Here is a 27910-nt window from a genome sequence, read left to right as displayed (position 1 = left end):
GCTATAGTGAAACTATTTTTACTATGGAAATCAGTAGACTCTTCCCAGTGGCCTGAATTCTTAACCTGTTGTTAAACATTTATCAACATACCACTGTTTTTGGCTTACACAAATATGCCTGTTATAGAAGAGATTGAAAAATAGAGACTAAAATAACCCATAGTCATGTTTTCTAGAGATAACTGCCTTAATTTTCTGCCATATTCCCTCAGTCTTCAAATTTGTCAATAAATAGGGTTTCCAGATTTTTAACACTTGAAGTGTATGTAAGCTGTTTTTACATGTAAAGTAATTCATGGTTTTTATAAAGGTATTAGCTGCATAATATTCTTTTGATATATTGCATATTCAATGATTGCTTTCTTGTTGGAAAGTTGTATTCTCTTTGCCTTCATTTTAAATCATGCTGCATTTAAAATATAAGGTTGGTGCAAAAATAATGTCCGATTTCAAGGTCTATTTTAAAAATGAAAAAGCCCATGATTATGAAAATATTTATTTGTTAACATAACCTCCTTTGCTTTCTAGAACCTCATTCCATCTGTCAACTAGCTTATAAATGCCATACTTGTAAAATAGGTTTTGAAGCAAAATATGTATCCAACTCATTTATAACCTCTTCTCTTGATGTCAACCTAAGACCATCAAAATGGTTCTGTAGTCCCCAAAACAAGTGATAATCAGAAGGAGCAAGGTCAGGAGAATATGGAGGATGAAGCAATATTTCCCAGCTAAGCTCCTTCAAGAAATTTTTGGGGAGTCAAGCTGTGTGAGGATGAGCATTATTGTGATGGAAGATGACACTGTTTCTGTCAACTAAGGAGGGTTGCTTTTGGTTCAAAGGTGCTTTCAAACAATGAAGTTGTTCACAGTAAAGATAAGCAGTAATTGTTTGATTGTTGTCTAACAGTTCGTAATGGACTACTCCTTCCATATCCCACCGTACACTCAACGTGATCTTCTTAGGATGAAGTCCTCCTCTTGTTTGTTGAACTCTTCTTCCTCCTCGACTGATCCACGATCAGTGGTGTTTAACTTTATGGTAAAGGAGCCACTTCTCAGCACCTGTAACATCCCTACCTAAAAATGGTGCCTGATGGTGTCGCGAATGCAATGATTCACAGCAAGCAACACGCTGTTGCAGATTCTCTGGAGACAGTTTGTGTGCTACCCATTTTCCAACTACTGAAACCTTTCCAGTCCTTTCCAGTTGCCATAGCATGGTTGTATGGGCTACATTAAATTGTTCTGCAAGTTCCCTAGAGGTAATGGTGGGATTTTCTGTGACAACAGCTTCCAATGCTTTGGAATCAAGTTTTTTGGACAACCCTCTTTTGGCTCGTTTTTCAAACTCAAATCCCTACTTTGGAAACGGGAAAACCACCTCCTGCAACTTCTTTCAGTCACTGCATCGTCCCCATAAGCGCTCTGAATAGACTTTGCTGCTGTACTTGCATTGGCACCTTTATGAAACTCATAGAGTAAAACATTTCTAATGTGGTCTTTAGATGGGATGAATATGGGTGCAAATATTGCAGATATTATGAACAATACTTTGATAATCTGAAAAAATAAGGTATAAATTAGTCACTGTGACATCAAAAAATTGTAAGAAGAGATGCAAATTTAATAAATACTATCTAAAACTTTCTTTTAAAAGAGTTGGACAACACTTTTGCACCAACCTGTATATAGATATTTGGGCACTACTGAGTCAAAGGGCATGAACTTCTAAAAAGGTTTCTTGGTAATGTACTCCTTCCAGAAAAATTGTACCAGTTGCTACCTGCAGTGATCTAAGGAAAGTCTGTCCACGAACTTGTCAGCCAGGAGTATGAGACTTTGCTTTTTTTGTAGCTTAAGATGGGCATCTCAGTATAGTTTAAATTTAATTTCTTTAGTTACTAGTTACACCTAATATGTTTTTTTATAATTACTGGCATTTTATTTTTCATGTTTTCTGAAATATCTCCCTCCTTTCTTGAAGTTAATGTTTTTTGGAGCAATTTATGTGATACTTTCTGGGCTTTTTTCATTAATAAATTAGGTTCTTCATTAAAGAACCATACCAGGTTTGGAGGAAAAAATTAATTTCTAAAGTGATTTGTGATAGTGATTATGTTATTTTGGGATCACTGCTGATCTATGAGAAATTTATTTCAAGTCTAAAAACAAAACATATATATATGGTCTACATTTTCTTTGGTATTTTATTGTCATGTTTTTCTGGTACTATTCAGTGTAATGTATTCTGAAATACTGACTAAAACTGACTATTATCTTCTAGTAGAGTGTTACTTGGTAGTATGTTTTAGGTGTTTGTAAGTATGGATCAAATTTTTACTGAGTTTAATTAAGCTCTTTTGCTTTCTGTTTGAGATAGTTAAATTCATTTATACTGTATTACATTTTAAAGGTATTATTTAAGTATTTACATGTCTCTTTAGTTGCTAGATGAAAGATTAGGCCTAGTCTAAATATATTTTATATAAGAAAATACTTTGGGTCTGTCTTTTTAGGGAAGTCTTAGGAAGATGAAAGGACCAGAAATATTGTATGGCAGACAGGGTCTGAGAATAACAACAAAAATTATTTTTAAAATGTTTTGACATGTTACATGTAATGAGACAGAGAGTGGTTGTGGGTTGTTTTTAACACAGGTCTGGAGTCTCTAGATGAATAGTTTTTGTGTCTGGAGTTTTAGAACTATGAGGCATAATCAATCGAGTTATTTTGTATTTTCTGAAGCTTGGTTTAAAAATTTGTACTTCTGATTTTTCATTAAACTCTTTCTGCCCTTTTGTATGAAGAGCAAGAGAAACTTATTTTACATTTATAAATCATTGTGTTGTTTGTTTTAAATTTGTTAAAACCAACTTAAAATTTATCAGAGAGTTTTAATGTATTATGATTAGAGGACTCCACTCTCCCCCAGCATCTTTCCCAAATCTTGAATTTTCCCATTATGAATATTTTTAGTATGTTTTCACCATTGTGTCATGTTAGATTGGGGATCTGTACAAGAAATGTAACAAAAGTAATGTGATAGACTTTAAGTAAAAACATCAGAGCTTAGAATATCCATATAAATGTGGCTCCCTTCCAGATAGGCTTGTGATGTGAAGTTCTATACTGTTAGATCATCTTTAGCTGCTATGGGTTTTAATCAATAATTGCTTTCTGAGCCATTGTCAGATGGCAAAGCCTAGTCATCTTAAGGTAGATTTCATTCTTGAAAGATGCCAGAATACATTTAATCATGTCTGTAGAAGAGGCTAATCAAGTTGGGGAATGTTATCTAGGTCAAGTTATTTGATACTGTCATGGAATAAGCTGTTTTATGAAAGTAAATTTTTTACACAGTAAACCCTTGTCACTTTTAAATATCAAATTTAATTTTATTTTAACCACTTCGGTTGAAGTCTTTAATGTATTGTTTTCTTTTTAAATATAGTGCATTTATTTGAACATGATTAACTTTTAATGTCTTAGGCTTGATGTTGAAAACATTTTTAAAAATCGTATGTATTGTAATGAAGCCCTCAGGGAGGACTGAGATACTACCCCTCACCCCCTTTCCCTGAAAACTCTTGACTGCTAGGTTTTATTTCTTGACTGCTTATAATAGCTTAGCTGTCTCATTCATTAATGAGATACTATTCCATTTTACATTACTATACCTTTGTGGCCATTTAACATTATATTCCATTGCCCCATTGAATCTATTTTTGTTTTGTTGTGGTTTAGGACTACAGAGCACTAAAGTTATTAGAAATGTATGGGAAGTCTCAGTGGACTTAATTCTGTCTCAGTGCATTCCCTTTGTGTCAGTGGTGCTCCGTCCTGGCTCTGCATTAGGATCACCTATAGAGCTCTTTCAGTTATAAATATCCAGGCCCTATCCCTAGAGATTCTTATTCAGAGGATTTCCAGTTATACTTTAAAGAGTTCAAAAGTGATTGTGATTTTCATTTAAGCTTGAGAATTTCAAGTCTTGATACTAGAAGTTTCTGGAGAAATGAGGTATTTGTCACCTGACTTTGCTGTTGGCTTGTTAGATGATTAGGAGATAATGTTTTCCACCACAGTAAGGTTTTATGAGGATTTTTGAGTTAATATTGATGAACTCTAAGAATCCTTTTCAGTAAAATATAGCAGTATTGCCTTAATTCAATATTGTATACATTTTATACATCTTCTAACTCCCTTGTAATTGAATGAAATAGAGCAGGGTACTTTTTAATTACTTACTTCTCCTTATTTTGAAATGTACCTGTCTCCTTTTCCCTTCTGTCTACAAATAATTTTTGTGTCTATGATATGTCAGGATCTCTTTCTGATTACAGGAACTGGATTTGTTTGTTATAACACTGTAGGTGGTCTGAATAGAAATTGATTATTCAAAGTTATGCTGAACTCAGGAAGAGCATATTCCACAAATCAAACTGGTTCTAAATTATTTAGAGAATTTCTTCCTGACAATTGATTACATACCGTTGGTTCCCAGAAAAGATGTGTGATTTTGATATCAAAAAGACTTACAATTGAATGATATAAAATGAGGAAAATTGAGTTAAAAGCAGCAGAGAAATACACACACTAGGCATGTGTCATATTTTGTCCTATATGCCAATGTGATTGTGGAAGAAGTGGCTCTGAAGCATTGATTATAAGACTGGGGGTGGAAATAGGCAATAATACTTACGAGAAAAGTGGAGAAGCAAATTAGTAAAAGAAGGTATTGGTATTTTATTTATCCAATTTTCCCATGGAATTATAGATTCTGAGTAATTTTTTCACAGAACTGAACTCTAAAAATATTTTGATGTAGCTCTCTCTGTAAAATATGTCACATACTTCTTTGCCTACTATTTAGGAAACATGAGAGAAACAGCCTCTTCTAAAACTCAGAGTCTTTATACTGAACATCTGTTATTGTACCATGCTTATGATACAGTGTATTTCGTGTTCTGGCACTGTCAAAAGCTTGTCATTCACAAACGAAATTTGGTAACATGTAAAATATAATATTGAGAGACAACAAAAATCCTGAAGAATGAAAGAAAGTGACAATGTGAGGATGGGATCTTAGAGATGATGGTGAAAATGAAGTGGTTATTGCTCTGACTTTGTTATTTTGTTGTATAACTTTGGGGTTGCCCTGTTATTCCATTTCTAATTGGATTCAGATCCTCTGCCTTTTAAGAGAGCAAAACTTTCTCACTGAGGGGTGTCGCGTTTCAGTTATTCAATGGCTGTGACCCTTGAGGACTGAAAAATCTCTGAATTGAATAGGCAGAGCTTAGTGCTTTGCCTGACCAAAGTTGATTTATTATTATTGTTAGTGGTGGTGTTACTATTGTTATTATTCCTCACCAGAGGACATGCTTATTGATTTTAGAGAGAGGGGAAGGGAGGGAGAGAGAGAAAGTGAGAGGGAAAGAAACATCAATGTTAGAGAGAAACATTGATTGTCTGCCTCTTCTACACACCTCGACTGGGGACCTAACCTGCAACTTAGGCATATGCCCATATGCCCTCAACAGGAATCAAACCTGTGACCTTTGCGTTTACAGGACGATGCTTCAACCAAGTGAGCCACAGTGGCCAAGGGCAAAGCTGGTATATTATTTAAGATAACCATCACTGTATATATATGAGCACATTTGGCTCAGAACAAAAACAGATCTACTAATGGGCCATGAGCTAAAGAGGGCAGATTAGTTGAGTTCCATTTGGTATTGAATTTTTTTACTGAAAAATTGTTTTAAATTTATTAAACAATTAAGAAAAAATCAAGTATGTTGAGTATTATTTAGACCACTACTAATTTCTCCACTCCTGATAAAGCCTGATTGCTTGGTCTTTATAATATACCGTATGTCTTCAAAGGATTCAGTGACAGGAGGCAGGGTAGATCATGTGGAGATAGAGCAGGCATCTCGGGATTTAAACTTTTAAACTTCAGATTCTTCAGTTGTAATGTTCATATATTGAAGTGAAAAAGAGAAGCAGAACTATTTTATGATACTAGTAGCAAGTAAGACAGCTAATCTGTAAGGCAAACACACTTTAACTGGTAGATAACATTCTACTAAAAGATCTTGAAAAACTGGGTGTGAACAAGAATAAAGAAGCCAACTCTATACCAAGAAAGAAAATTTTGCCTGCATTGATTTGCCATTTCTGTTCCACTAAGGGACTTTGTACTTTGAATACTCACCTGTCTGTGGCACTACTTAGTGACTTTGAAAAATGAAAAGCATATTATTTCTTGTAAAAGTTTTAAAAAGAATAAAGTGTTAAGCTTGTGAGAATGTTTGGTATGCATAGCAAGTAGTTGCATCAGTAGACGTGTATAGCGTTTCACTATGTTCCAGGCACCGTTTTGGACATTGAGTTTATAGTATTGAGTTTATAGTAGTGAATAAAACACTCGAGTCAGGTAGTAACATTTAAAACAGATTACAAATGGGAGGAGCCACTGGTGGTCTGAGGCAAGATGAATTTTATTTTGTGTCCTTTGTACAAAGATGTTTGCTACTCTAGCCTAAAAAGAAAAGAAAAAAATGAAAATTAAATATAAAATGCTTAAGAATTTGATTTTTCTGTCTTTGAACTTTATAAATATCCTAGATATTTTGGTCTGCTATTCACAAGCTAGTATTAACTGTTTCACCCATAAAATCCACCTTGAATTAAGGCTTGAATCCACAGTGAAAGGCAGCATTACATATAGTGACAGAAAACAATGACCCAGAACTCCTTAACTCTTCTTAAAAGGGCTTTGTACAGTCAAGGATTACGTCCGTTTCACATTTAAGTAATTTGGGCGGGAATTTGTTCCTCACAGAGCCTTTCTTTGCAGTTGCTGTGCCACAGAAAGCTACTAAGCTGCCATGTTTTTTGGTATATGGACTTCTTATTTATCAACATATGTGAAAAACTACCTGGTACTATATTGTTTTTAGTTCTATTTATATAAAATGTTTAATATCTTTTTGTTGTATTTTATGTTAGAAATATTTTGAATCAGATTTTAAAACATTTCATGGGTTATTATTATTATTTGTTTGCACAGTATTAACTTGCACATTATTTTGTGACTTGGAAGGGTTGAAAAAATTCTAAACTGACTGGCCAGAGATGAAACTTTTCATTCTCACTGACTGACTCTCTTCAGGAAGCTGCAACACCTGCCTCCATCAGCCTGCCAGTGTTTCTCTCTGACTTGGGTGCGCAGACTCTGAGGCATTGTTGGCCACATTGACAGTTTGCCCAGAACTCAAAAACCCTGTATAGTTTGCATAATAATTATCATTGATTTACATACAGTATAGGTAAATTGTCTTCCTAAATTTAAGGTAAAAAAAAATTTTATTTTATTTTTTAATAATTAAAGCTTTTTTTCTTACCTATTTCCCTTTTCTGGGGTGGAGAAGGGGTCATAGTATTTATAGACCCTAATCAGTTTCCAAGGGCTTTGTATTTTTTAAAGATGTTTCTTAGATTTCTGCACCCTGTGTGGGACACAGTTTCTTTCTCCATTCCATATGCCCCTACCTCCCATATTGCTTGCCTCTCCCTGGCCATGCTCCTCCTGATCTTACCTCCTAGTGTTATATGCTTATCTTCAGATCATACTTTGCCATCTTTCTTCTCTTTTCAATAATGAAAAAAGGGATCATTGATTATTTTCACTCTGCCACTTGTCTGATGAGCAAGGCAGTTTAATGTCACACATTGAACAAATGGTTGATAAATTGGGATACATGAAGCCTCAATGTGGCTTCTCGCTGGCACTGTCCAGACTAGGCCCACAATGTTCTCAACCTAAGAAGCCCGAGAAGATAAGGTTGACTTCTGTGTCACCTCTCTTTCCTGTACCCACTCAAATTTATTTATTCAACAGATATTTTTAGGATATGCTTAATGATAGTTTTGTAGTCCTAGAATAACTTTAGAGGCTCTGAACTGGTCCAGCTAGACTCTAAATTCTATCTTAGCATGACTTGAAAACTTTGATTTCTTGTCTTTAAAAAAAAAAACAAAAAAAGAAAATATAATAGGCAAACATTTAGGTGGTTTAGAAAAGTGTTTTAAGTACGTTCAATGTGAAGTATCTTTCTTACCTTATCTCCTCTCTGCTGTTTCCCAGCCATCACAACTGAGGTTATATACATTTTGTGTACATCGTTTAAAATAGTTTTTACTTATATATAAACACACACACACACACAGACACACACACAGTCTCTCTCTCTCTCTCTTTCTCTCGTACTCATATACAAAAACTGGAAAAATTATATACTAGATTCTAAATCTTGCTTTTTTTACTTAATAAATTCCATATAAGTATATAGAGAGCTTTCTCATTTTACTTTAAAACCACATGATATTAAATTGTGTTCATTTTCTGTGATTTATTTAACCAGTCCTATACTGATTCATATTTATGCTATGTCTAAAACATAAGACTTCTGTTCTGCAGATTTGAGAATTTGAAATGGAAATTGAAGCTATACTCACCCTAACAGAGAACAGTTAGGGATTCTTAAGACTTCTGCTTTGGAAAGGAGGGGCAGAGTACTGAAATCTTACGTAACCAGCTTCCAAGATTTTATTAGTAATCTGACCCATTCAGTGTCACACTGTTCTTTACAATTAATAACAACATTATTCTAACAGCCTTTTCAAAATTATTTAGGAAAAAATATTTCATAATCTCTGGTGAACATTGTTTGCATTAAAAGGCATTATCTTTTTTTATAAACTAGTGTTAAATTTTAAAACTTATTTCTTTTGTTTTTGCCTTTTTTTAACTAGATTCTTACAATAAATGAGGATGGATCACTTGGTTTGAAAACCCCTAAATCTCATGTTTGTGAGCACTGCAATGCTGCCTTTAGAACGAACTATCACTTACAGAGACATGTCTTCATTCATACAGGTATTTCTTGATTTAAAATGGGCTTATGGCCATTAAAATTATCTTCGCTATTTTCATCTTTGTGTAAATGTCATTCATTCCTAAGACCATAGCTAACCTGGCATTTCAAATCAGAGATTTCATAAGGCCAGATTATCAGAAGGAAACCAGGAAAAAGTTTAAATGACAAAATAATTAGCATAGATGTGCAAAATTAATTTAATCTTAATTGGACGCTTAGTTGGCTTAATGTGTTCTTTTTAGCTAGAGACACAGTTAAAGAATGTATTATTGAGAGCCTGTCATTTTTCTATGCATGATATTAGATGGAGCTTGAAATATGAATTTGGGAATCAAATATAAAAATGATAACTAAGAACATGAAGTTGTAGAGAGCAGAACTAAAAGATTGATCACAGCTCTTTGGGGAAATAGATTAGACATGTAGATTGAATTATGGGGGCAGTAGGGGGGGCAGTAACTAGGAAAATACAGTTGGTCCCGGAAGCCAAAAGAAGAGAGAATACCCAGGAGGGTATGATCAACAATGGGATAACCTCTGAGAGTATAGAGAACTAGGAAAAAAATGAGAATAGCAAGGAGATAATGAATAGCCTTTTAAGAAAGTAGAGTACAGGATAAAGCACAAGTGGGTGATAAAGAATTTGAGACATAGGATAGACTCCTCTTAAGAAGGTGTGGGTGAAGGAAGGCTAGGAAGTAATGAAGGAGTGTTTCAGGATTTCTGGAAAGTTTCTGCATAGAGCAGACAAAAGAATACTCTTCTTAAAAGGAAAAGCACCACCAGAGTGGGAACCTTTGAAGATACAGGATTTTTAAATTTTATTTTATTTTTAAGGATGTTTAGAAAGTTCTGAAGGTTCTGGAGAAAACAGGTAGACAGGCATAAAATGATGGTTAGCCACAGAGAACAACATGCGTGGATCTTGCTCCAGATAAAAAGGAAGAAAAGATGTTTAAGACATGCTTAGATAACCTATAGAGTCCCTTCTAACCTCATTATTTTAAAGTTTTATTTTAAGTTGTTTCATTTCCTTTTTTTTTTTTTTTTAATCCCTTAAAGCCTAGAGATCAGATTTAGTGTCATTTTTGTGTGATAGTGAGGATGTGAATTTTAAAACCTTGGGGGAAAATGGAGAGGAAATAAAATTCTGTCAAGTTAATGAATAGTTTAAAACATTTGTATGGATAATTTGGAACTTTCCAGAATTTGGGCTTCTAAGATTTATCATCCCTCAGAAATAGTAACTATAAACTGTGTTTTATGCAGTAACTAATTTGTGGATATGAAATTATTTTAAGGCGAAAAACCATTTCAATGTAGTCAATGTGACATGCGTTTCATACAGAAGTACCTGCTACAGAGACATGAGAAGATTCATACTGGTGAGTGTTGCCACCCTTACTAGGGTCATTAAAGTTACCATTTCAAATATAGGGAAGAGTTTTAATGAGTTGCCACTTTTATTAGTTTTGTTTCTAATCTTCTTTTCTCCTTACAATAAACCAATGTTAACTTTCAAGACTTGTCTTCAATGTCCAAGCCCAATAAATTACCTTCAAGTAGGGTTTTATAATAACTTAAAATATATTTAAAGTGACAGAAGGAAGTTTTTGTGAAATAGCTGTTTCCTTAGAGGTTTAATAAGTTTAGATAGGCAAAATTATCATTACATTAATTAGTCTGGGGGATGGGAGCAAAATATCTGAGATAGCAGTGATAACACTGTTTTTCTTACTGTTTCATATATTTACCTTGCTATATCAAAAAGTTGTAATCCTAATAAGTTGGAAACTGAGTTTTTCAGTTAAGTTAATGATTTAGAAACATATTTCAGAAGCTTACTATGAAAGGGATTCACTTTAGAGTAAACATTTATTTACTTTTGACTAGTTTTATATGTAATTTTGATTTCGTAGACCACTAGCTTTTGAATTTTGAGGTCTCTAAACATGGTAAAAGCGTTTCTTTAGAATTTATTTTCAATGTTTTGCTTTTTGTGATATTAGAAAAGTATAGGTGGTGAATTTGTATAACTTTGATTCTTACATTTAAATATAATTGAGAGTGATGGTGATGCTATGTGAATATGAAAAATATTAAAATTCTTCATATTTCTTTATATTTAGTACTTAAGCAAGTACCTGCTTGGTGGTGTTATTTAGACATGTTCTCATGGTACCTTCAGTACCCATGAAAGGGGGTCCTTGGATAGTTGGTCCTGTAGAAGAAGTAAACTTTCTGCTTGATAAATTTCCTTACTTTCTTTGCCTCTAACAAGGAAGCATGACTATGGCCAGTCTCCTTAAATAAAACTTCAACTATGCAGCATAGTTGCTTTGATGTTCTACTTTTCAAAGTTTTTTATTATGCTCACCACCCACTTCAGTTTCTTAAAGTAAACATTTATTCATCACTTCCAGATGGAAGGGAGCAGACTAGGCATTTTGGGAAAAAGAGCAACAGTTTCGATTTTATTGTGACTTACAGCTAAATTTAAATTTCTATGTAATAATAAAACCTGATCAGATAATGATAAAGTGGTTTACTATTTTTGTATGTTTTTAATACCTATTAGATTTTGATGATTTACTCATTCATTCAAGAAAAATTTACTGAGCCTTCTGTATTTTTTAGGTACCAGAAATACAGAGGTAATATAAAGCAGTTTCCTTGGAGCTTACATTATAATGGTAGAGACACACTTATGAACAAGCACAATGTAATAAATGTTGTAGAGTTTTATACAAAATGCTATTCTGCCCTGAGGAAAAGCCAGATGTGCTATCTGTTGGAGGTTACATAGGGAAGGCAAAACACAAAAACTGCAGGAGGCCCAGTTAAGAGAGAGAGAGAGAGAGAGAGAGAGAGAGAGAGAGAGAGAGTGTGTGTGTGTGTGTGTGTGTGTGTGTGTGTCTGAAAAATATATTTTTGAAACAGTGCTTTTCCTTATTGTATGTACTCTTCTGTTTTCTGTTTTGTTCTAGTAAATTCTTTATTACAGTGCTGGTCACAATCTTGCAATCTCACTGTTTGGGAAGACAGCTGTGCTAGGCCATGGGGTATCTTGAAGACTAGGCATTGTGCTGAAAGTTTTGTTAAAGCATATTTACTCCTCACATTAATCTTGAAAGAGAGGAGCCATTACTATTCTCATTTTTTAGAAGTTAAGAAACTTTCCTAAATTTATATGTTCTAGTATATGGTGGAGCCAAGATTCCAGTTCAAGTCTCTGTGACTCCAGAGCACACATGTAAGATCACTAACAATGCAGAATGGGACTAGAAGCAGAAGAATATCTTGGGGCCTTTTTGAGTTTTTCTTGCTCTACTACTAAGCTTTCCTATGGGTTTGGTAACATTTGAAAGGGACTGAAGCAAAGACTGGAGTTCTCATGTTACAGAGAATGCCTTTAGAAGAAGATAAGGAGTTGAGAGGAACCAGGGCAACCCAGTCACTATGGTTCCTTAACAGAGAAAAGTTTCTTTTGAAAAGACTAAATTTTACCCTGTTGGTCCTGTGTCCTGCCCCCATCCCCTTCCATGTGGAACTGCTAGTATAAGGGGTCGAGACTTTCCTTCTTTACTTCATTTGCTTGGTTCTTCTGAAAGACTCTTTCTAAAGACAGTAAGATATTTTTGTCTTACAGTCAAGATACCTATAAGATACACTTAGAATCACAGATATGTTCTTCATCATTTGTTTTTTGTTCTCATTGTTCTTTCTTTCGTGTTTTAAATGGCTTTTGTTTCTGAAGGAGTGTTGTGCCCTGAAGTGTGCCCGTGTCAAGGCTTTCTGTCTGTGGGCTCTTAGTTTAGAAAAATGCACTGAAATAGTTATTGCAATTTAAAAGGTTTTGTGTGTTTATCCTTCTTTTAATTGTCAAGAAGGTAATGAGTCACCCATCAACTGATCCTCAAAGGTTGTGTGTGAGAAGAACTACCAGTTCTTACAGGCTTTATTTTCCTTATAGCCTTCCTCATCCTTTTAGGTCTTATTATACTGTCTCCTTTAGTCTCCCAGCCTCCAAGCCCATTTTCTCCTCCATTTGCAACATGATTAAAAATCATTACCTGCTTAGCTGCTTTTGCCACCAATAAAGAAATCCTCTGAGGCTTTTAAAAACCAAGAATAGCCCTGACCAGCATGGTTCAGTTGTCTGAGCATCGTCTCCTGCAAAGCAAAAGACGACTCTTTTGATTCCAGGTCAGAGCACATGTCTGGGTTGCGGGCCTGATCCCCAGTTGAGGGTATGTGAAAGGCAACTGATCGATGTTTCTCTAAAAGTAAATAAGTAAAATCTTAAAGAAAAAAAACATACTTGGATTTGGTTTTCAAATAGAAAAATTTTAAACTCAGTCTGGATAGACTGTCACTTAATTCTCTTTCCTAAATGTAGGCTAGCCTACAAAATACCACTTTAAGTGAGAATGCTTTTTCATCCCAAGGCTGATCCTTGAAATTCTGGTTCAGCTTTATTTTTTTAGCGTAAGGCATTGAAAACTGTCAAAATGCAGATATCCTTGGGACTGCTATTTTTGGTAATTATGGGAGATTTTTATCTTGTGAATATATTATAGATCTTTTGCTTACGATACACCAAGGTTGGCCCTGGCTGGTTTAGCTCAGTGGATTGAGCGTTGGCCTGCGAGCTAAGTGTCGCTGGTTCGATCTTCCAGTCAGGGTACATCAGAGAAGGAAAACTCTGACTCCAAAAAACCTCCGCTGCCTTGCGGCATACCTCTTCAGGGGAAAGGCTGGGGGAGTAAACCCCGACAGAAAATCCGGAGCCGGAGTCCCTAAGGCGGTTTGACGTTGTGGTCAACACCGGCAACTCCTGCGGCGCACCTGAAGCCAAGCTGTATCGACTCCGTCTTTCCCTTGGACCCTTCAGCTGCGAAGAGAGGGGGGGTCTGCTGCATGGGCAACAGCAGACCCTCCATGTCACCCTGCCCAGGCTCTGTAGCTTCAGCGTCATCGCAGGATGTCGATTCGGCACGGGAGGAGACAGATACCGTGTCACTCCCGAGTCGGACTGCACAGCCATTCTCGGTGGTGCAGATGGACTCTTGGGAAGCTACACCATCGTCTCTCGAGACGGATGGCTGCCGACGACGACGACGACACCAAGGTTAAGTATTTATCATCACTGGAAGATTTACTTGGTGATCAGGTGCTTGTATCTAAGGTGCCTTTTCTCCTGCATTTCCAAATGCATATATAGAATAAATGTTAGAATGACATATATCCAGTTGTGTTCTTTTCTCGAGAAAACCTTGTCACCATTTTGCTCTAAGGAAGTGCCAGTCTTATGGCCATGAGGAGGGAGTGTGGGTTTGAGGAATAAAGAATTTAAGTATAATTTTCAGTATTTTATTTTAATTTTCTAAATTCCTCTTAAGAGTAAGTTACAGACTACCTATCCTGATATTCTGACTATTATAACAAATTATGCTTGTTTTGTTTAGTTGTGACAGTTATTTTTTATTTCATTAGTAAAAATGTTATGAAAGCATTTCTGTATATAGGGAAGTTTTTTAAAATTGATTTTATAAGCCCTCCCCCAAATAAAAGGGATTTTGAAAATAAACTGAATCATTCAGAATTATGCATATACACGGTTATTTTTAATGCTTTAGTTCTTAGTTTTATACATGAAAATGTAGTAAGAAACAGTAGAAAACCTATCTTCTAAGTAAGCATTTTTTACATCTCAAAACTGATATTGATCTTTTTTTCCTCTTGACTATGACTTTTGCTTACAACCATGTTAAATAGTTGAATAATAGCATTATTATTTTTAAAACCAGTTGGGCTAGTAGGGTGGAGTCAGAGAGACTGTTGATTCACCCCTAAGTTAGCTCAACACTTTGTATTTACTTCCCTATGTTTCAGTTATTAATAAAAATTATGGTTTTCCTCTTATTATTTTGATGCCCTAAGTTATAGTTTATTAATTATAATGGAGAACTCTTATTAAAAGAAAATGTTACAGGCCCTAGTTAGGGTTTAAGTCTTATTTGGAAGATGAAGGAACTGAATCCTGGTTTGTGCTAATAAGAGTGTTGCCTGCATTATGAGCCCCTGGCCTTGTGATGGCTGAAGCCAGACAGCACTGGCATGGACAGAGCACTTGCCAAAAAAGAGTGCTGGGACTCATGTTCTCTGCTTTTACGAAGCTCGCAGAAGCCAGATTTTTTTACTCTACAAAACTGTTAATAATTCACACTAAAAGATTTGATTACGCCTAAAACACATGTAAAAGTTTTACACTATATAACAAATCATCTCAGTAAAGGTAGAAGAAATCATACACATACCCATATGTACATATAAAACATTTTACCATACTTAAAGATTTTCTGGGGGGCGGTTTTGGTGGGAGGGGGAGAAGTCATCCAGAAAATTAAGTATTTAACATGTGCATTGAAACTGAAATATGGAGAATCAGAGACTTTGTAATAAAGCTGCCTAGTTTTCAGTAGAGTGTATACAGGGGTTGGCAAAAGTAGGTTTACATTTGTTCATATGGAATAAGACATGCAGGTTATGATTATTCCAATAGCTTTGTCAACTCAAAAGAATGTCACAATGGCACAGCGAGCGTCGGTAACGTCTCATAAATGCCCTCGTGACATTCTTTTGAGTTGACAAAGCTATTGGAATAATCATAACCTGCATATCTTTTTCCATGTGAAAAACTGTAAACTAACTCTTTCCCACCCATGTATATTTTGTGCGTGAATATCCCTTTCCCTCAGATTCGTGTAAAATGTTCTTTTTCCGTTTATAGTGTCTATAGTTTAAAAAAAAAAAATTACCATTTGTTTTGAGAAGTCTCTAACAAATCTCCTGAAGTAGTCTCATTCTTATTTATGTATCATCATTGAATGATTTGATTACACATAAATGAATGAATGAGTGAATTGTGATTCACAATTTGATAAATCCTGAAAGGTAGTATAGAACCTGTGTTTTAGCAGTTCAGATGAAATAGGCCATTGATGATTCAGTTGGTGGCTTCATGGAAGAGGTGGAACCTAACTGGTCCCGTGAGGTAGATTTAGAGTTCGTGGTCCATATGTTACATGGGGGTCAGGTGTCATTACGTGAACTGTAGATGGTAGAGCAGAAGCATGATGGAAGCCAGGCGCAGGAGGGAAATCTGGGGTGTACTGAAGTTGGCACTCTTTGGGAAAGGATAGGTAAATTGGTAGCAGAGTCTCAATTCGGAAACACACAGAGAGTAGCAGTAGCAAGTTAAAATCAGGCAGACAAGCAGACATCAGATCAATTATAGATGTGTGTCAGATATGCTAGTTTAAAAGAACCTGACTACACCTTTGTGATCCTATTAACCAGTGTCACCCTAATAAATTTAATAATTAAAAACTAAATAAAAAATAGGAGAACTAGATGGAGACAGGTACTTCAAGATAGTTAAAAAGCCAGAAATGCCTGGTTTCTTCCCCTCTGCTGTAGCTCAGCCGTAGACTACTCTGTATCGCGAGGTTTCAGTCAGGACTGTTGCCTGTGGCTTTTATCCTGCAGTTCACCGTGGAAAATGTGTATAGATTTCGTGCTTGACACCTACCACTTAGCTCCCAACAGATCGTCCTGCTTGACTTTAACAAAATAAATAATGTCTTTGAGTTAAAAAAAGGCTAGAAATTCTAAGAAATCAGTCATCATTACCATAAAGCTAATAATACTGTCAAATAAATTTATTGAGTACCTATTCTCTGCCAAGCACTATATTAAACACAGTACATAAATTATCTTTATCCTCACAGCAGTGCTGCAAGAAGGGTATTATTATCATCATCATCATTATTTATAGATAAGAAAACTAAGGATCAAAATGATTAAGTGACTTGCCCCTCCATCTGCACAACTGGTTAATGACACAGTCCAGGTCTTCAAAATTCATGCCCTTTAACCAGTATGGAATGAAAGGGTAGATAAGAACTAAGAAAATTTTGAGTCCCCCCAAAACTTTTGGTTTTAAACATAGAGGTTTTCATTTTGTTAAGTTAAGAGCAGAGCCACTCTGGCCCTGGCCCTGTGGCCTGTGGGTAATTGGGTATGCTTGTCTGAAATGAATTCTGTGGATGTAGGAGTAAGAGCAAATTCTGGCAGGTATGAGGCGAACAAAGGTAAGATGGACAACATGTAAATAATCATTCTGAGTAGAGCAGAAAGGAGTGGGTCGAGTAGGGATGAGTAGACAAGACTAGAAGTCTTGATTTTAGGAGCCTTGATGCCCAGCTAAAGAGTGTCAGATTTATCTTGTAAGTATTATAAAATACCAGGGCATTTAACTCCAGTGTTGGAAGAATGTTATTGTTTTGTGAAGAAAATTAGAAATTTGTTCACTGTTTTGTTAACTATAATTAATATGAAAAATTATAATTTATTCAGCTAATTGCAAATTTATTAATTGATTTTACTTTTAGGTATTAAAATTTAAACAAATGAAACAACATTGTTAAGCTTCAAGGAGCATAATATTACTTCAGTTTTGACTGGTTTATGAGAAGCAGGTAAAACTTGGAAACCACTGACTATTAGAGTAAAACAAAGAAAGTTACGTTTTCTGTACTTTGGACTCTCTTCCATTTTGAACAGTGTAGGATGCACTAATTTTCAGGAAAAGAGCTGAGAAAGGACTCCCCAAATTTAATTTTAACAATTTCCTACTTAAAAAAAAAAAAAAGTTTGTCTGAGAGCAGTTTTTCATGTTGATGTTTTCGATTTGTTTGTGCGTGTGTGTGTGTTTTAAATAATTTTTGCACTTAAAAAACATGATTACTCTAGAACAAGTAATCTTTTTTACTCTTTCATTTGTTAGTTTGCCTTCCTTTAATATGGGTTCTTCCCTGCTTCCCACTCCCAAATTATTTTATATTCTACAAAAAGTTGAAGCATAAGACAGTTAAGTCTAGATCTAATGCTTTGTTTTACAAAATTTCACACCATATTCTTTAGGAAAAATATCCATATTACTTCCTTGAACTCAATGCCCGAAGACCGTCAGGATTCTCCAATATTTGAAGCAGCCATTTTGACAGCTACTTCCACTTATTATTATTCCAGAACCCAGTTGAATGGAAGACCAACTTTCATGCCTTTCAAATCTTGAATTCATTAACATTTCAGATGTCTAGATTTGCTGATGACAAAATATTTATTTTGTTGATAGTTTTTCATTTGACTGACTTTTAATGACGCAAACTGAATTCATGCATTTTATTTGGGCCTTTGGTGAAAGAGTGGCTGACAAATACTGTCTGCCTTGGACGCAGTCATGATGAAGAAATAGGATTTTGAATATTTAGGGAAATTAAATTTACTTCTCAAGGTCATTCATTCTTACTTTTCTGGATACTTTTAAGATGTTTAGATGTTATCTCTGAAGAGTTTCTATTTTCAAAAACACTTAAATGTTGTTTTCAACCCCCATCTGAATTTTATGACAGTGTCTTGTCTTGACTTTCTTTCAAAGCAGCCACAATTATTAGTAACAGCTTCTACATATTTTGTAACTTGTTTTGCTCTTCTGTAGATCTTTTGGAGAGAGTCTAACTCCATGATAACTATTACGAAGCAAAGTAGTAGGTCATAGCATCCTAATGTAGAACTAGGTAGTTGTTTCTCTATCCAGCTTGCCTCCCACTCTGTTTTTTTTTGCTGTTTGCATTGTTGGTCGTTGATGCAAGTACTTCCTGCTCTGTTACCTGTAGAACTCTGCATTGTCTCCTTTCATAGCTGCATGAAAAAGCTGATAGACAAATTAACCAAAAGTTCATTGACCCCCCCCCCATCTAATTTTATTCCTCTGTAAATTCTTGAAAGGGTTTAATGGATCCTTCTTTGCCTATGTTTTATTACCTGTTTTGATTTTGACTTTCTAAGGGTGCTTCGAGAATGACTATTGAGCACGAACTTTCAGTGTCCATTTTTAATTATTCCAGAAAATATATTCAGTCAACTTTCAGTTACCTTGGGGGACTGACTAGATGGTAGATTAATTATTTAAAAAATTTTTAAATGCAATTGTAAAAACGTAAAATAAATACCAACACAAAGAGAGCAACACAGTTATATTGATGGAAACCACATAGTGTTCTGCATAGGCCTGCTGTGCTTATCTAATGAAGGAATTCTCTTCATCCTTAAAAATCAGCCAGATATTTTCTTGCCTACTTCATCTACCTTTTAGTTCTTTATAAAAGGGTAGAGGGAAGGGAGACTGAGTCTGATCCCCTGTAACTCTAGTCTTGAAAAGGTACAATAGAAAAATGTGCCTTCTCAAGACATTTTATTACACGAGAATTTGGGGGTGGGTGGGAGTGAACAGTGGTTCATGGGAATCTGAAACTGAAGGTATTATTTTAAAATTTTAGAATTTATTGATAAATGCAAGGGTTTCCATTATGCAGAGGCCATGGACCTAAATATTAGGGTCTTAAGCAGGAGACATTTGAGGGGTTGTTATTAAGCAGCTGAGATGCTAAGCAAGGGTGGAGAAGAACATGATTGTTGCATGGAGGGATAGAGGCTACCTAACAAAAACATTGCTTTATGCTCTGCTTTTTTACTGAGACTTCTGGATTATTACTTTAGCAGGAGAATTTACTCAGTGCCTAGCCAGTGTTACCTAGCTTTTTATGATATCAAAAAGAGAAATGTTGCAACCAAGCAACAGACCATGGTAACAGGCTATTTTAGCAGAACAGTAGCATTTTTTACTCATTCTCCCCTTGTATTTCATGTAATGTTTTGTATTTCCAAGTTGTTATATTTGCATTGTTTTTACATTTTGGATGACAGTTCTTGCATGGTAAATATGTTCTGAATATTGTTTATAAACTTGAAGTTTACATTCAATTATTATTGCGCTGAATTGAGAGTTAAAAGTTACTACTTCTGTAACAGGCTGGATTTATTAATCAGTGTTGGGTTTTGGATTAATTAATTAGCTTTTAATTAATACTTTTTTCTCACTATAGCAAAGTAGCTTCTGAAACTAATCTCAATCATTATTTTTTCTTCCTCATTGAAATAATTGCTTTTATGAGATTTCTTAGAAATGCCGCTATAATACTCCGATGAGGACCTGAACTTACAAACAAGACATTAAGACTAGAAATTGAATGAAATGGGTAGAAAGACATTTTAAAGGAATAATAAAGAAGAAATTTAATTACAGTTTAATCAGAAGGAACTGAAGGAATAAAACTAGTATGCAGTAATGGTTTTTAAACTTTTATTTTGGAACCCAATTGTCAGATGAAATTCTACATGAAACAACATTAATATCAACTAAAAAGCAAGGCAAATGATGCCAAGTGGTTTCCTTGGCTCTTGGTGAGTTGACAGATATTACCAGTACTACTCAGTTGTTATTTATTTAAGGAGACAAGGCCAAGTTTGAACTGACTAAAGAGTTAGCCGCTGTGAAATAAGTATAGACAAGAATATTTTCAAAATGGAATTACACACTTTAAATGGTTGAATTGCATGGCACATGAGTTAAATCTCAGTTAAGTTTTTGCTAAAAAGAATACATGATAAAACATTATTTCAGTATAATGTGAAATGGATTCTTCTAAGATGTGTTGTTAACAACTGGCAGTGAGAGAAGTGTGTGGGGCAGAAAAAGTTATTTGGACTAATTTACAAATATTGAGAAAATGTAAAGCATTTAAAGCATATGGATATTTCTAATATTACATGAGCAGTACTTTGTGGAAAACAGTAGTGTCAGCAATAAACTTCATTTACTCTAGTGGATTTAACCATCACTGGTTCCACGAATTTTTGTCTAATATGGAAGCTGGATATCCTCACTTATTCTGTTCAGTAGTTTAGTAGCTTAGAATTGGTAAAGTTTTATTGAGAGTTGTTGAGGGTAGAACCAAGGTTAAAATTTCTCTGAATGAGAAGAACCACTCTCAGCCACTACTATTGAACATTGAAGAAGGGCTTTGGAAATTAGCTTTTCCTGAAGACTTGAAAATGTTTCTTATTGAAGTCAACTTCATATTACAAGGGGAAAATGGTTCTTATAGTGAAACTTCTATTGTGGTTAAGTCATTTTGACAGCTACTAAGGTTATTGAATCAAAAAATCCTGCTTTCTACACTTCCTTTGTTATTAAAAGTTATGGCAAGGAGGAAAACCTCCATTCCCTCACAAATGTGGTGTAGAAATACTTTCTAAGCTCAAACTACACTTCAGTTTTTGGACCTTGATGCAAGTCCATATTCCAAAATTCATTAAATTATAACTCCATCTAATCTTCAGTTGGAAGTAATTAATCTGCAATGTAAAGGCAACTATCAAGAGAAGAATCTAATAGAATTTTCTAATAAAAATAAAACTTTCTACTCAGTTCTTAGACCTCTACTTTGTTGGTCATCTTGCTGTTCATTCTGCCTTCCTTTTGATCATACCCTTAGACTACCTTAAATCTTTGTGATTTAAATTTCTCATTTTCCAAGCACTACCTCCTGTCATTCCTGCTCACACCACTAGTACTTAGGTTTCAACAATCTTTCGTCTCCATGAAAACCTATGTTCTAGCGATTCTGCCTCCTTTTCACTGCCCCTCGTTTCCTTGTATTTTCGTCACTTTCCTTACCCATTTTCAATTCAATATTCTTCCTTTATCATAATCACTCTTTCTTACACACGTACCCCTTGCTCTCTCTCATACATAGTACACACTTGGCTAAATTACAGCCTTGGGAACATAGTCTCTTTCCTTCCCTGGAATAAAACAGAATGCTGTGTTGTATTAGGGCCACTTTATGTGGGCCCTTAATACCTACTGGAAATCATCTATTTGTAGTCCATTCAGATGTGGTCCATATTTTAGCCTATGGCCACTTCCACCTGTTGCCTGTTACTGTAATTAAAATTTTATCGGAACATAGCCATGCCCTTTCCTTTATGTAATGTCTATGGCTATTTTCTCCCTATAGCAATAGAGTTGAGTAATGGTGACCAAGATTGTATGATTCTCAAAGTCTAAAATGTTTACTCTCTGATCTTTTACAGAAAAAGCTGTCAGCCTTTCTCCCAAGTAAACCTTTTATACTTTCTCCTTTCTATAAACCTCCAACATTTCACTTTCAGCCTCTTCTATTTCACTGAGAAATTGAAATAATCAAAAGAAAACGTTAATAAATTTATAGTACCATGTCTATTCATCCATGAGTTTTAAAGATATGATCTTTTGGGGGATGATGAGCTAATAGTTACTTGCTTTATTTTGCAAAATAGCTAAGAATTATTCCTTAGGATATTTTGTATAGATAATGCACATAATTTAAATTTTCAATATATTTTTCATCTTAAAGGAAATATGTTTTTTTGACCTCAGACTTGTAAAGTTGGTTCTGGCTTATAAATAAACCAATGGAAAAGAATAAAAGGTCTAGAAATCGACCCATGGAACTTATTAATGTATGACTATAATTTAAAAATGATAGAAATGTTATAAAGAAAAGCTGAACTTTTCATAAGTGGTGTTAGGAGAACTGGATAGCCACCTGGAAAAACAAAGTATTATCTGTACCTCACCTTCTCCCTTAGGATTAACTCCAAATATGTCAGTTAATTTAAAAGATGAAACTATAAATGTGTAGACAGGTTGGAATGGGAAGCTCCTTTATAACAAACATTCAAAATTTAATATTCAAAGAAGATTGATAAATTCAACTGCTTAATAATTTAAACCCCTAGTAGCCAAACAAGTCTACATACATTCTTAAAAAGACCAGGACAAAATCCCAGGTCTCATACCAACAAATGACCAGTCTCCTTAAGAAGCTCAAGAAAAAGACTAACGACCTAGTTTAAAAAAAAAAGCTGTAGGTGAAAGATATCACAGGCTGTTCACAGAAAAGGACATACATAATGGCTCAACCTCATACTGAGGTACTGTTTTTTCACCTGAGATTTGAAGTCATTAGAAGTTGAAGAGCATAGTAGCATATGGCAGGTTTATAGAGAAATAGTCATGCATACGTGCATGGGTGAGGGGATGCGTATTAACATCTCCTTTGGAGACCAGTTTGACAATTTCAAAACACTAATATTGGGTTGCCCAAAAAGTCCATTTAGTTTTTTCCATAAAAAGAATAATTTTTCATTTTCACCAATAACTTTTGATTTGGAATTTCGAGTATGTTGGCTATCTCCCTGCATGGTATAACATTGTTCTTAATTAATGTCTCAATTTTATCACTGTCAACTTCATTGGTATACCTGACCATGGAGCATCATCCACCCAGAAATCTCCAGCACGAAACTTCACAAATCACTTTTGATACATTCAATCTGTCACAGCATCTTCTCCACACACTATATGAACCTTTTTTATTTTTATTTTTATTTTTGCATTTCAGATCCTATAACATTAGTTTGGTAGTGATGAACTCCTTTAGCTTTTTCTGAGAAGCTCTTTTTCTGTCCTTAGATTCTAAATGATAGATTTGCTGGGTAGAGTAATCTTGGTTGTAGGTCCTTATTTTTCATCACTTTGAATTTTCCTTGTCAGTATTCATTGGGCATCCTTATTACGATCCTCTGCATCTAGTAGCTTGCTTAGTATCCATTTTGTTTAGTTCTTTTTCTGAACTTTTGTTCTGTTCTTCCATTTGGGCCTTGTTTCTTTGTCCCCTCATTTTGGCAGCCTCCCTCGGTTTGTTTGTATTAGGTAGAGATGCTATGACTCCCACGCTTGGTAGAGTGGCCTAATGTAGTAAATCTGCAGTAGGGTATAGTGGCACAGTCTCCCCTATATCCCATGCTTGGTACTCAAGGGGCACCCACTATGTGGTCTGTGTATACCCTCCACTTGTCGTTGAACCTTGATTACTGTTGGCAGGTCAGTGGCTTTGGCCACTGATAACCCACCTTTGACCACCCTGGAGGATCAGCTGGGCAGGGGCCCACTCCACAGAGCAGCACTTACTTCAGCAGGGATCTTGTGCCTGCTGAGTTCACCCCTTGACCGTGTCGCTTGTGGAGGTGGTTTGGTGGTGGTGCTCCCATGTGCTCTGTAGCTGTCCACTGGGTGCACGGGCTCTGAGGCTTCCCAGGAGGTGCAGGCCACGGTTACTACCCACCTGTGTTCTGTCTGGAAACATCCAGCATGAGCTATAGAGTGGTCTGCAGATGGCTGCTACTCGTGCTGGGCTTGGAGGTGCCCAGGTGAGGCCAAGCTGTGAACCAAGGCTGGCTGCTGCTAGTGCCAGGCCTGGGGTCACTTGGGAAGAGGTAGGGGTTCACTGAGGCCAGATGTGCTTGTGTGAGAGTATTTAGGAAAATGAAGCATGAGCCAAGACAAGCCATTCATAGGGAAAAGCCACTGGAAACAGCTTGAGTGGGCCCAAATGTTGGTGGGTCGGACTCTCAGGGAATCACCGGGGTGGGGCAAACAGTGTGAGCCAGGTTGATGGAGTCTCAGATGTGGCCCTGGCCTCCCAGCTCCTTGGGGGAGGGCTCAGAAGAGGATCAGTGGCCTCTGCCAGCACTTCTATCTGGGAGAAAGCTATCCCCCAACTCTTACCCTGATGCCAGATAATTCAGTTTCTCTCTCTGGTGCCTTTCAGTCTTGTTGCCCCAGCACTGGGACTCAGAGGAAGTGAGTCTGAGTGAGTCTGTGTGCAGGCCCTTTAAGAGGAACTGCCAGGGAGTCCAGCAGTTTCTGTCCTCCACAGCCCAATCACTGCTGGTTTTTGCAGCCAGAAGTTGTGGGGACTTATCTTCCTGGCACTGTATCCCTGGAGTGGGGGTCCCTTATCCCTCCTGATTTTTATTTACCACATGTTGGTGTGGGACAAGCCTGATCCACATCTTCGCCCCTCCTGCCAGTCTTGATGTGGTTTTTTCCTTAATTTCATAGTTATAGGATTTCCTTTCAGATTGATTTCTGGTGGTTCTGAATAATGGGTGTCCTTAGTTTAGTTTTAATTTAGATGTGGTTGTGGAAGGTGGCAAGCCATGTTTATCTAGACTGCCATCTTAGCTTTCTTCAAAACTTAAATTTTAAAAGGTGTTATTTCTAGAATGGCTAGTTAAAAAGGGAGAAGAGAAAAGTAAATGGGAAAGCACAAAAAAAGATGCGAAGAAAGATGGTAGTTTAAAAAGGGGGAATACATACTAAAGGAGAATAAAAGGATTAGAAATAAGAGTAACAAAAGTAGGTAATCAAAAAAAAAAAACTATGAAAGGTGAGTTTGCGTTTGTATTTCTCATTGGCTGACTTAACCATCATAATTGTTCTATTTAGTGTGGGGGCTGTGAGGGGTTTTTAGTAACAAAGGACAATTTGTACGAATCACTTTTAAAGCATAAATGTTTCGAGTAAATTTTTGTTAAAGTTTTAATGTTGCTTCTAGTTAAATAAGCTGTTAATTCTAGATTGTGTATTAGAGCGTAGCAGATAATAAACATGAATTTTTCCCAGTTAATTTATTTTGAGTTTAATTGCTAGCTACTTGTGTGAAGAAATAATTTCTTGTTTACTTACCATGCAGTATTTTTTACATTATAACTTTATTGAGGTATAATTTACAATATCAAAAAAACTACCCCTTTAAAGTGTACAATTCAATAGTTTATAATACGAGGTCTGTCCAGAAGGTATCCAGGCATGTAATATGAAAAATAGAGACATTTATTGAAGAAGATACGAGACACAAGAAACATTGTACATAGGACAGTGACGCCTCAGTCCCCTTCAGAGTAGGCACCTTGGAACCTCACACAGTTCTCCCAGTCGCCATGAGCTGCCCCATTATATTTTCCTGAATCTCATCGAAGGTCTCAAATCTCGTCCCTTTCAGAGATGATTTTAGTTTTGAGAAAAGCCAGAAGTCACAGGGCTCCAAATCTGGGCTGTAGCGGGGCTGAGTCACCTGGGAGATTTGATGTTTGGCAAACAACTCTGCACAGTACATGATACTGAGTGGACGTGTTGTCGTGATGAAGCCGCCAATATCCAGGTGCCCACAGCTGCGGCCTTCCAGTTTCCTCAGGGGAACGTTCAAGCTTAACACAAAATTTGATGCAGATTTGTTGCTCTACTCACTCAGCCATTTTGAATGTGATGGCCACACAGCACACATGCTCGCTCAGCAGCATCCACCGCCCCCACTGACTAGTACAGCAAAGGCATCATTGTTGACGCGTGCTCATTCCAGTCCGCTCTCCTTGGCTGCCAGGTTACATGGATGTCATTCAAAACGTTCTTATTATATTAATAATGACTGGACCTCGTGTGCCTAAATTAAATTTTCCAGGATTTCCAAGGAAACTATTTTCATATGTGGGAACATTAGACCTATTAATCAAATTTAGTGATGTTTAGCCTAATGTATACTTTTTCACCTGTGAAAAGGCGTACCAGTTACTGTACATTTGTATATGTTATTGCACAAACTGTTCTCATTATGTTAACAATGACTGGACTTTTCCCAGACAGACCTTGATATTCAGAGTGGTGCAGTTATCACCACAATCTAATTTTTAGAACATTTTTGTCACCCTAAAATCCTGTACTTGTTCCCCCTGCATCAGGCAATCTTTAATCTCCTTTCTGTCTCTGGGTTTTCCTATTCTGGACATGCCATATGAATGGAATAACACAGTAGATAGTCTTTGTGTCTAGCTTCTTCCACTTAGCATAATGTTTTAAAGTCCATTCATGTTGTAGCATTACTTCATTCCTTTTTACAGCTGAATATTATATATACCACATCTTGTTTATTTGTTCATCAGTTAATAGGCATTTGGGTTTTTACTTTTTGGCTATTAGTAAAGCTGCTATGAATATTCATGTACAAGTTTTTTGTGAATATACCTTTTCAATTCTGCATATGTGCATTGGAACGGAACTGTTACCTAGCGTAAAGGGGTTTCTTTCACATGGCGCCTTGGTGTGAAACCCAACAATTAGTGTTAAGGAAAACAGGTCTTTATTTATAATATTTCAACCTGAGGAGGGCTGTGAGCATTTCAGCTCAGAGCCGTTCTCCCATGGGACCCAGCGCTTCCCTTGCTCCCCAAAAGGCTCTAAGCCAAAACCATGCCCAGAAGTTCCCCATCCCTTATCTGTCAGCTGTCTCCTTCAGGATCTGGGGTATGATGTCATCAGCCTTTGTCTAATAGTCCAGGAAAGCATGTACCATGTTACACTGGATCATGGTGAAGTCCCAAGTTTTAACAGAGTCCTTTCTGCCTGTCCCAAGTTCTAAGTCCAAAAGTCCAGACTTTGGTGTCCGTTGAAGTTGGCATGATTAAAGCAGGAGCAGGCTGGCTTTCTTACTAGCCCAGGCCGCATGGCCTCCCTTTTCTTCTTCCAGACTGCATGGCCCTCCTCCCTTTCAAAGCCACATCCCTTTCCCCTTTCAAAACCACATGGTTCGCTCCCTGCAAATGGTTGCCACCTTATTTTTAAATTCCTGACTGCAGCCTCTGACACAGTGGGCAGGGTACTTGCACAGGCTCTGTATGCACCATTCCATGGTCAAAACCCCTCCCATCTCCTCGGGGCATTGGAAGAACTAAAGCCATTTGCATAACTGAGACACTAGCTACTAGCCATAGACATGCAAAGGTATCTTGAAAACTGTCCCGTTTCCCCATCCCCAAACCACAGGCTCTGGGGAATTTTGGGGCCCTGCTTTCTAACAGAATTGTTGAGTCATATGATAAATTTGCTTTTAATATTTTAAGGATCTGCAAAATTATTTTCAAAAATGGTTGCACTCCTTTTATAATTCTACCAGTCATGTATGATGAGGGTTCCAATTTCTCTACATCCATACTAACACTTGTTATTGTCTATCTTTTTCATTTTATTTATCCTATTGGGTGTGAAGTAGTATCTCATTTTGGTCTTGATTTGTACTTTTCTATTGAGTAACGATGTTGAGTATTTT

At 36.2% G+C, this 27910-nt stretch overlaps 1 protein-coding gene across 2 annotated transcripts in view; it reads left to right on the top strand.

Moving 5' to 3' along the window:
* Positions 1 to 27910, top strand: part of ZNF148 (zinc finger protein 148) — a 136221-nt gene that overhangs the window by 102638 nt on the left and 5673 nt on the right. For both annotated transcript variants that reach the window (XM_090266102.1, XM_090266111.1), the window contains exons 6-7: positions 8827 to 8950; positions 10253 to 10336. In XM_090266102.1, coding sequence (XP_090122228.1) covers positions 8827 to 8950; positions 10253 to 10336 — 208 coding nt within the window. The remainder of the gene's footprint in view (positions 1 to 8826; positions 8951 to 10252; positions 10337 to 27910) is intronic.

The sequence above is a fragment of the Furipterus horrens genome, unplaced genomic scaffold (assembly GCF_987537825.1).
Source record: "Furipterus horrens unplaced genomic scaffold, mFurHor1.1.pri manual_scaffold_1, whole genome shotgun sequence".
In the NCBI taxonomy this organism is placed as follows: domain Eukaryota; kingdom Metazoa; phylum Chordata; class Mammalia; order Chiroptera; family Furipteridae; genus Furipterus; species Furipterus horrens.
This window is presented reverse-complemented; position numbering and strand designations above follow the sequence as displayed.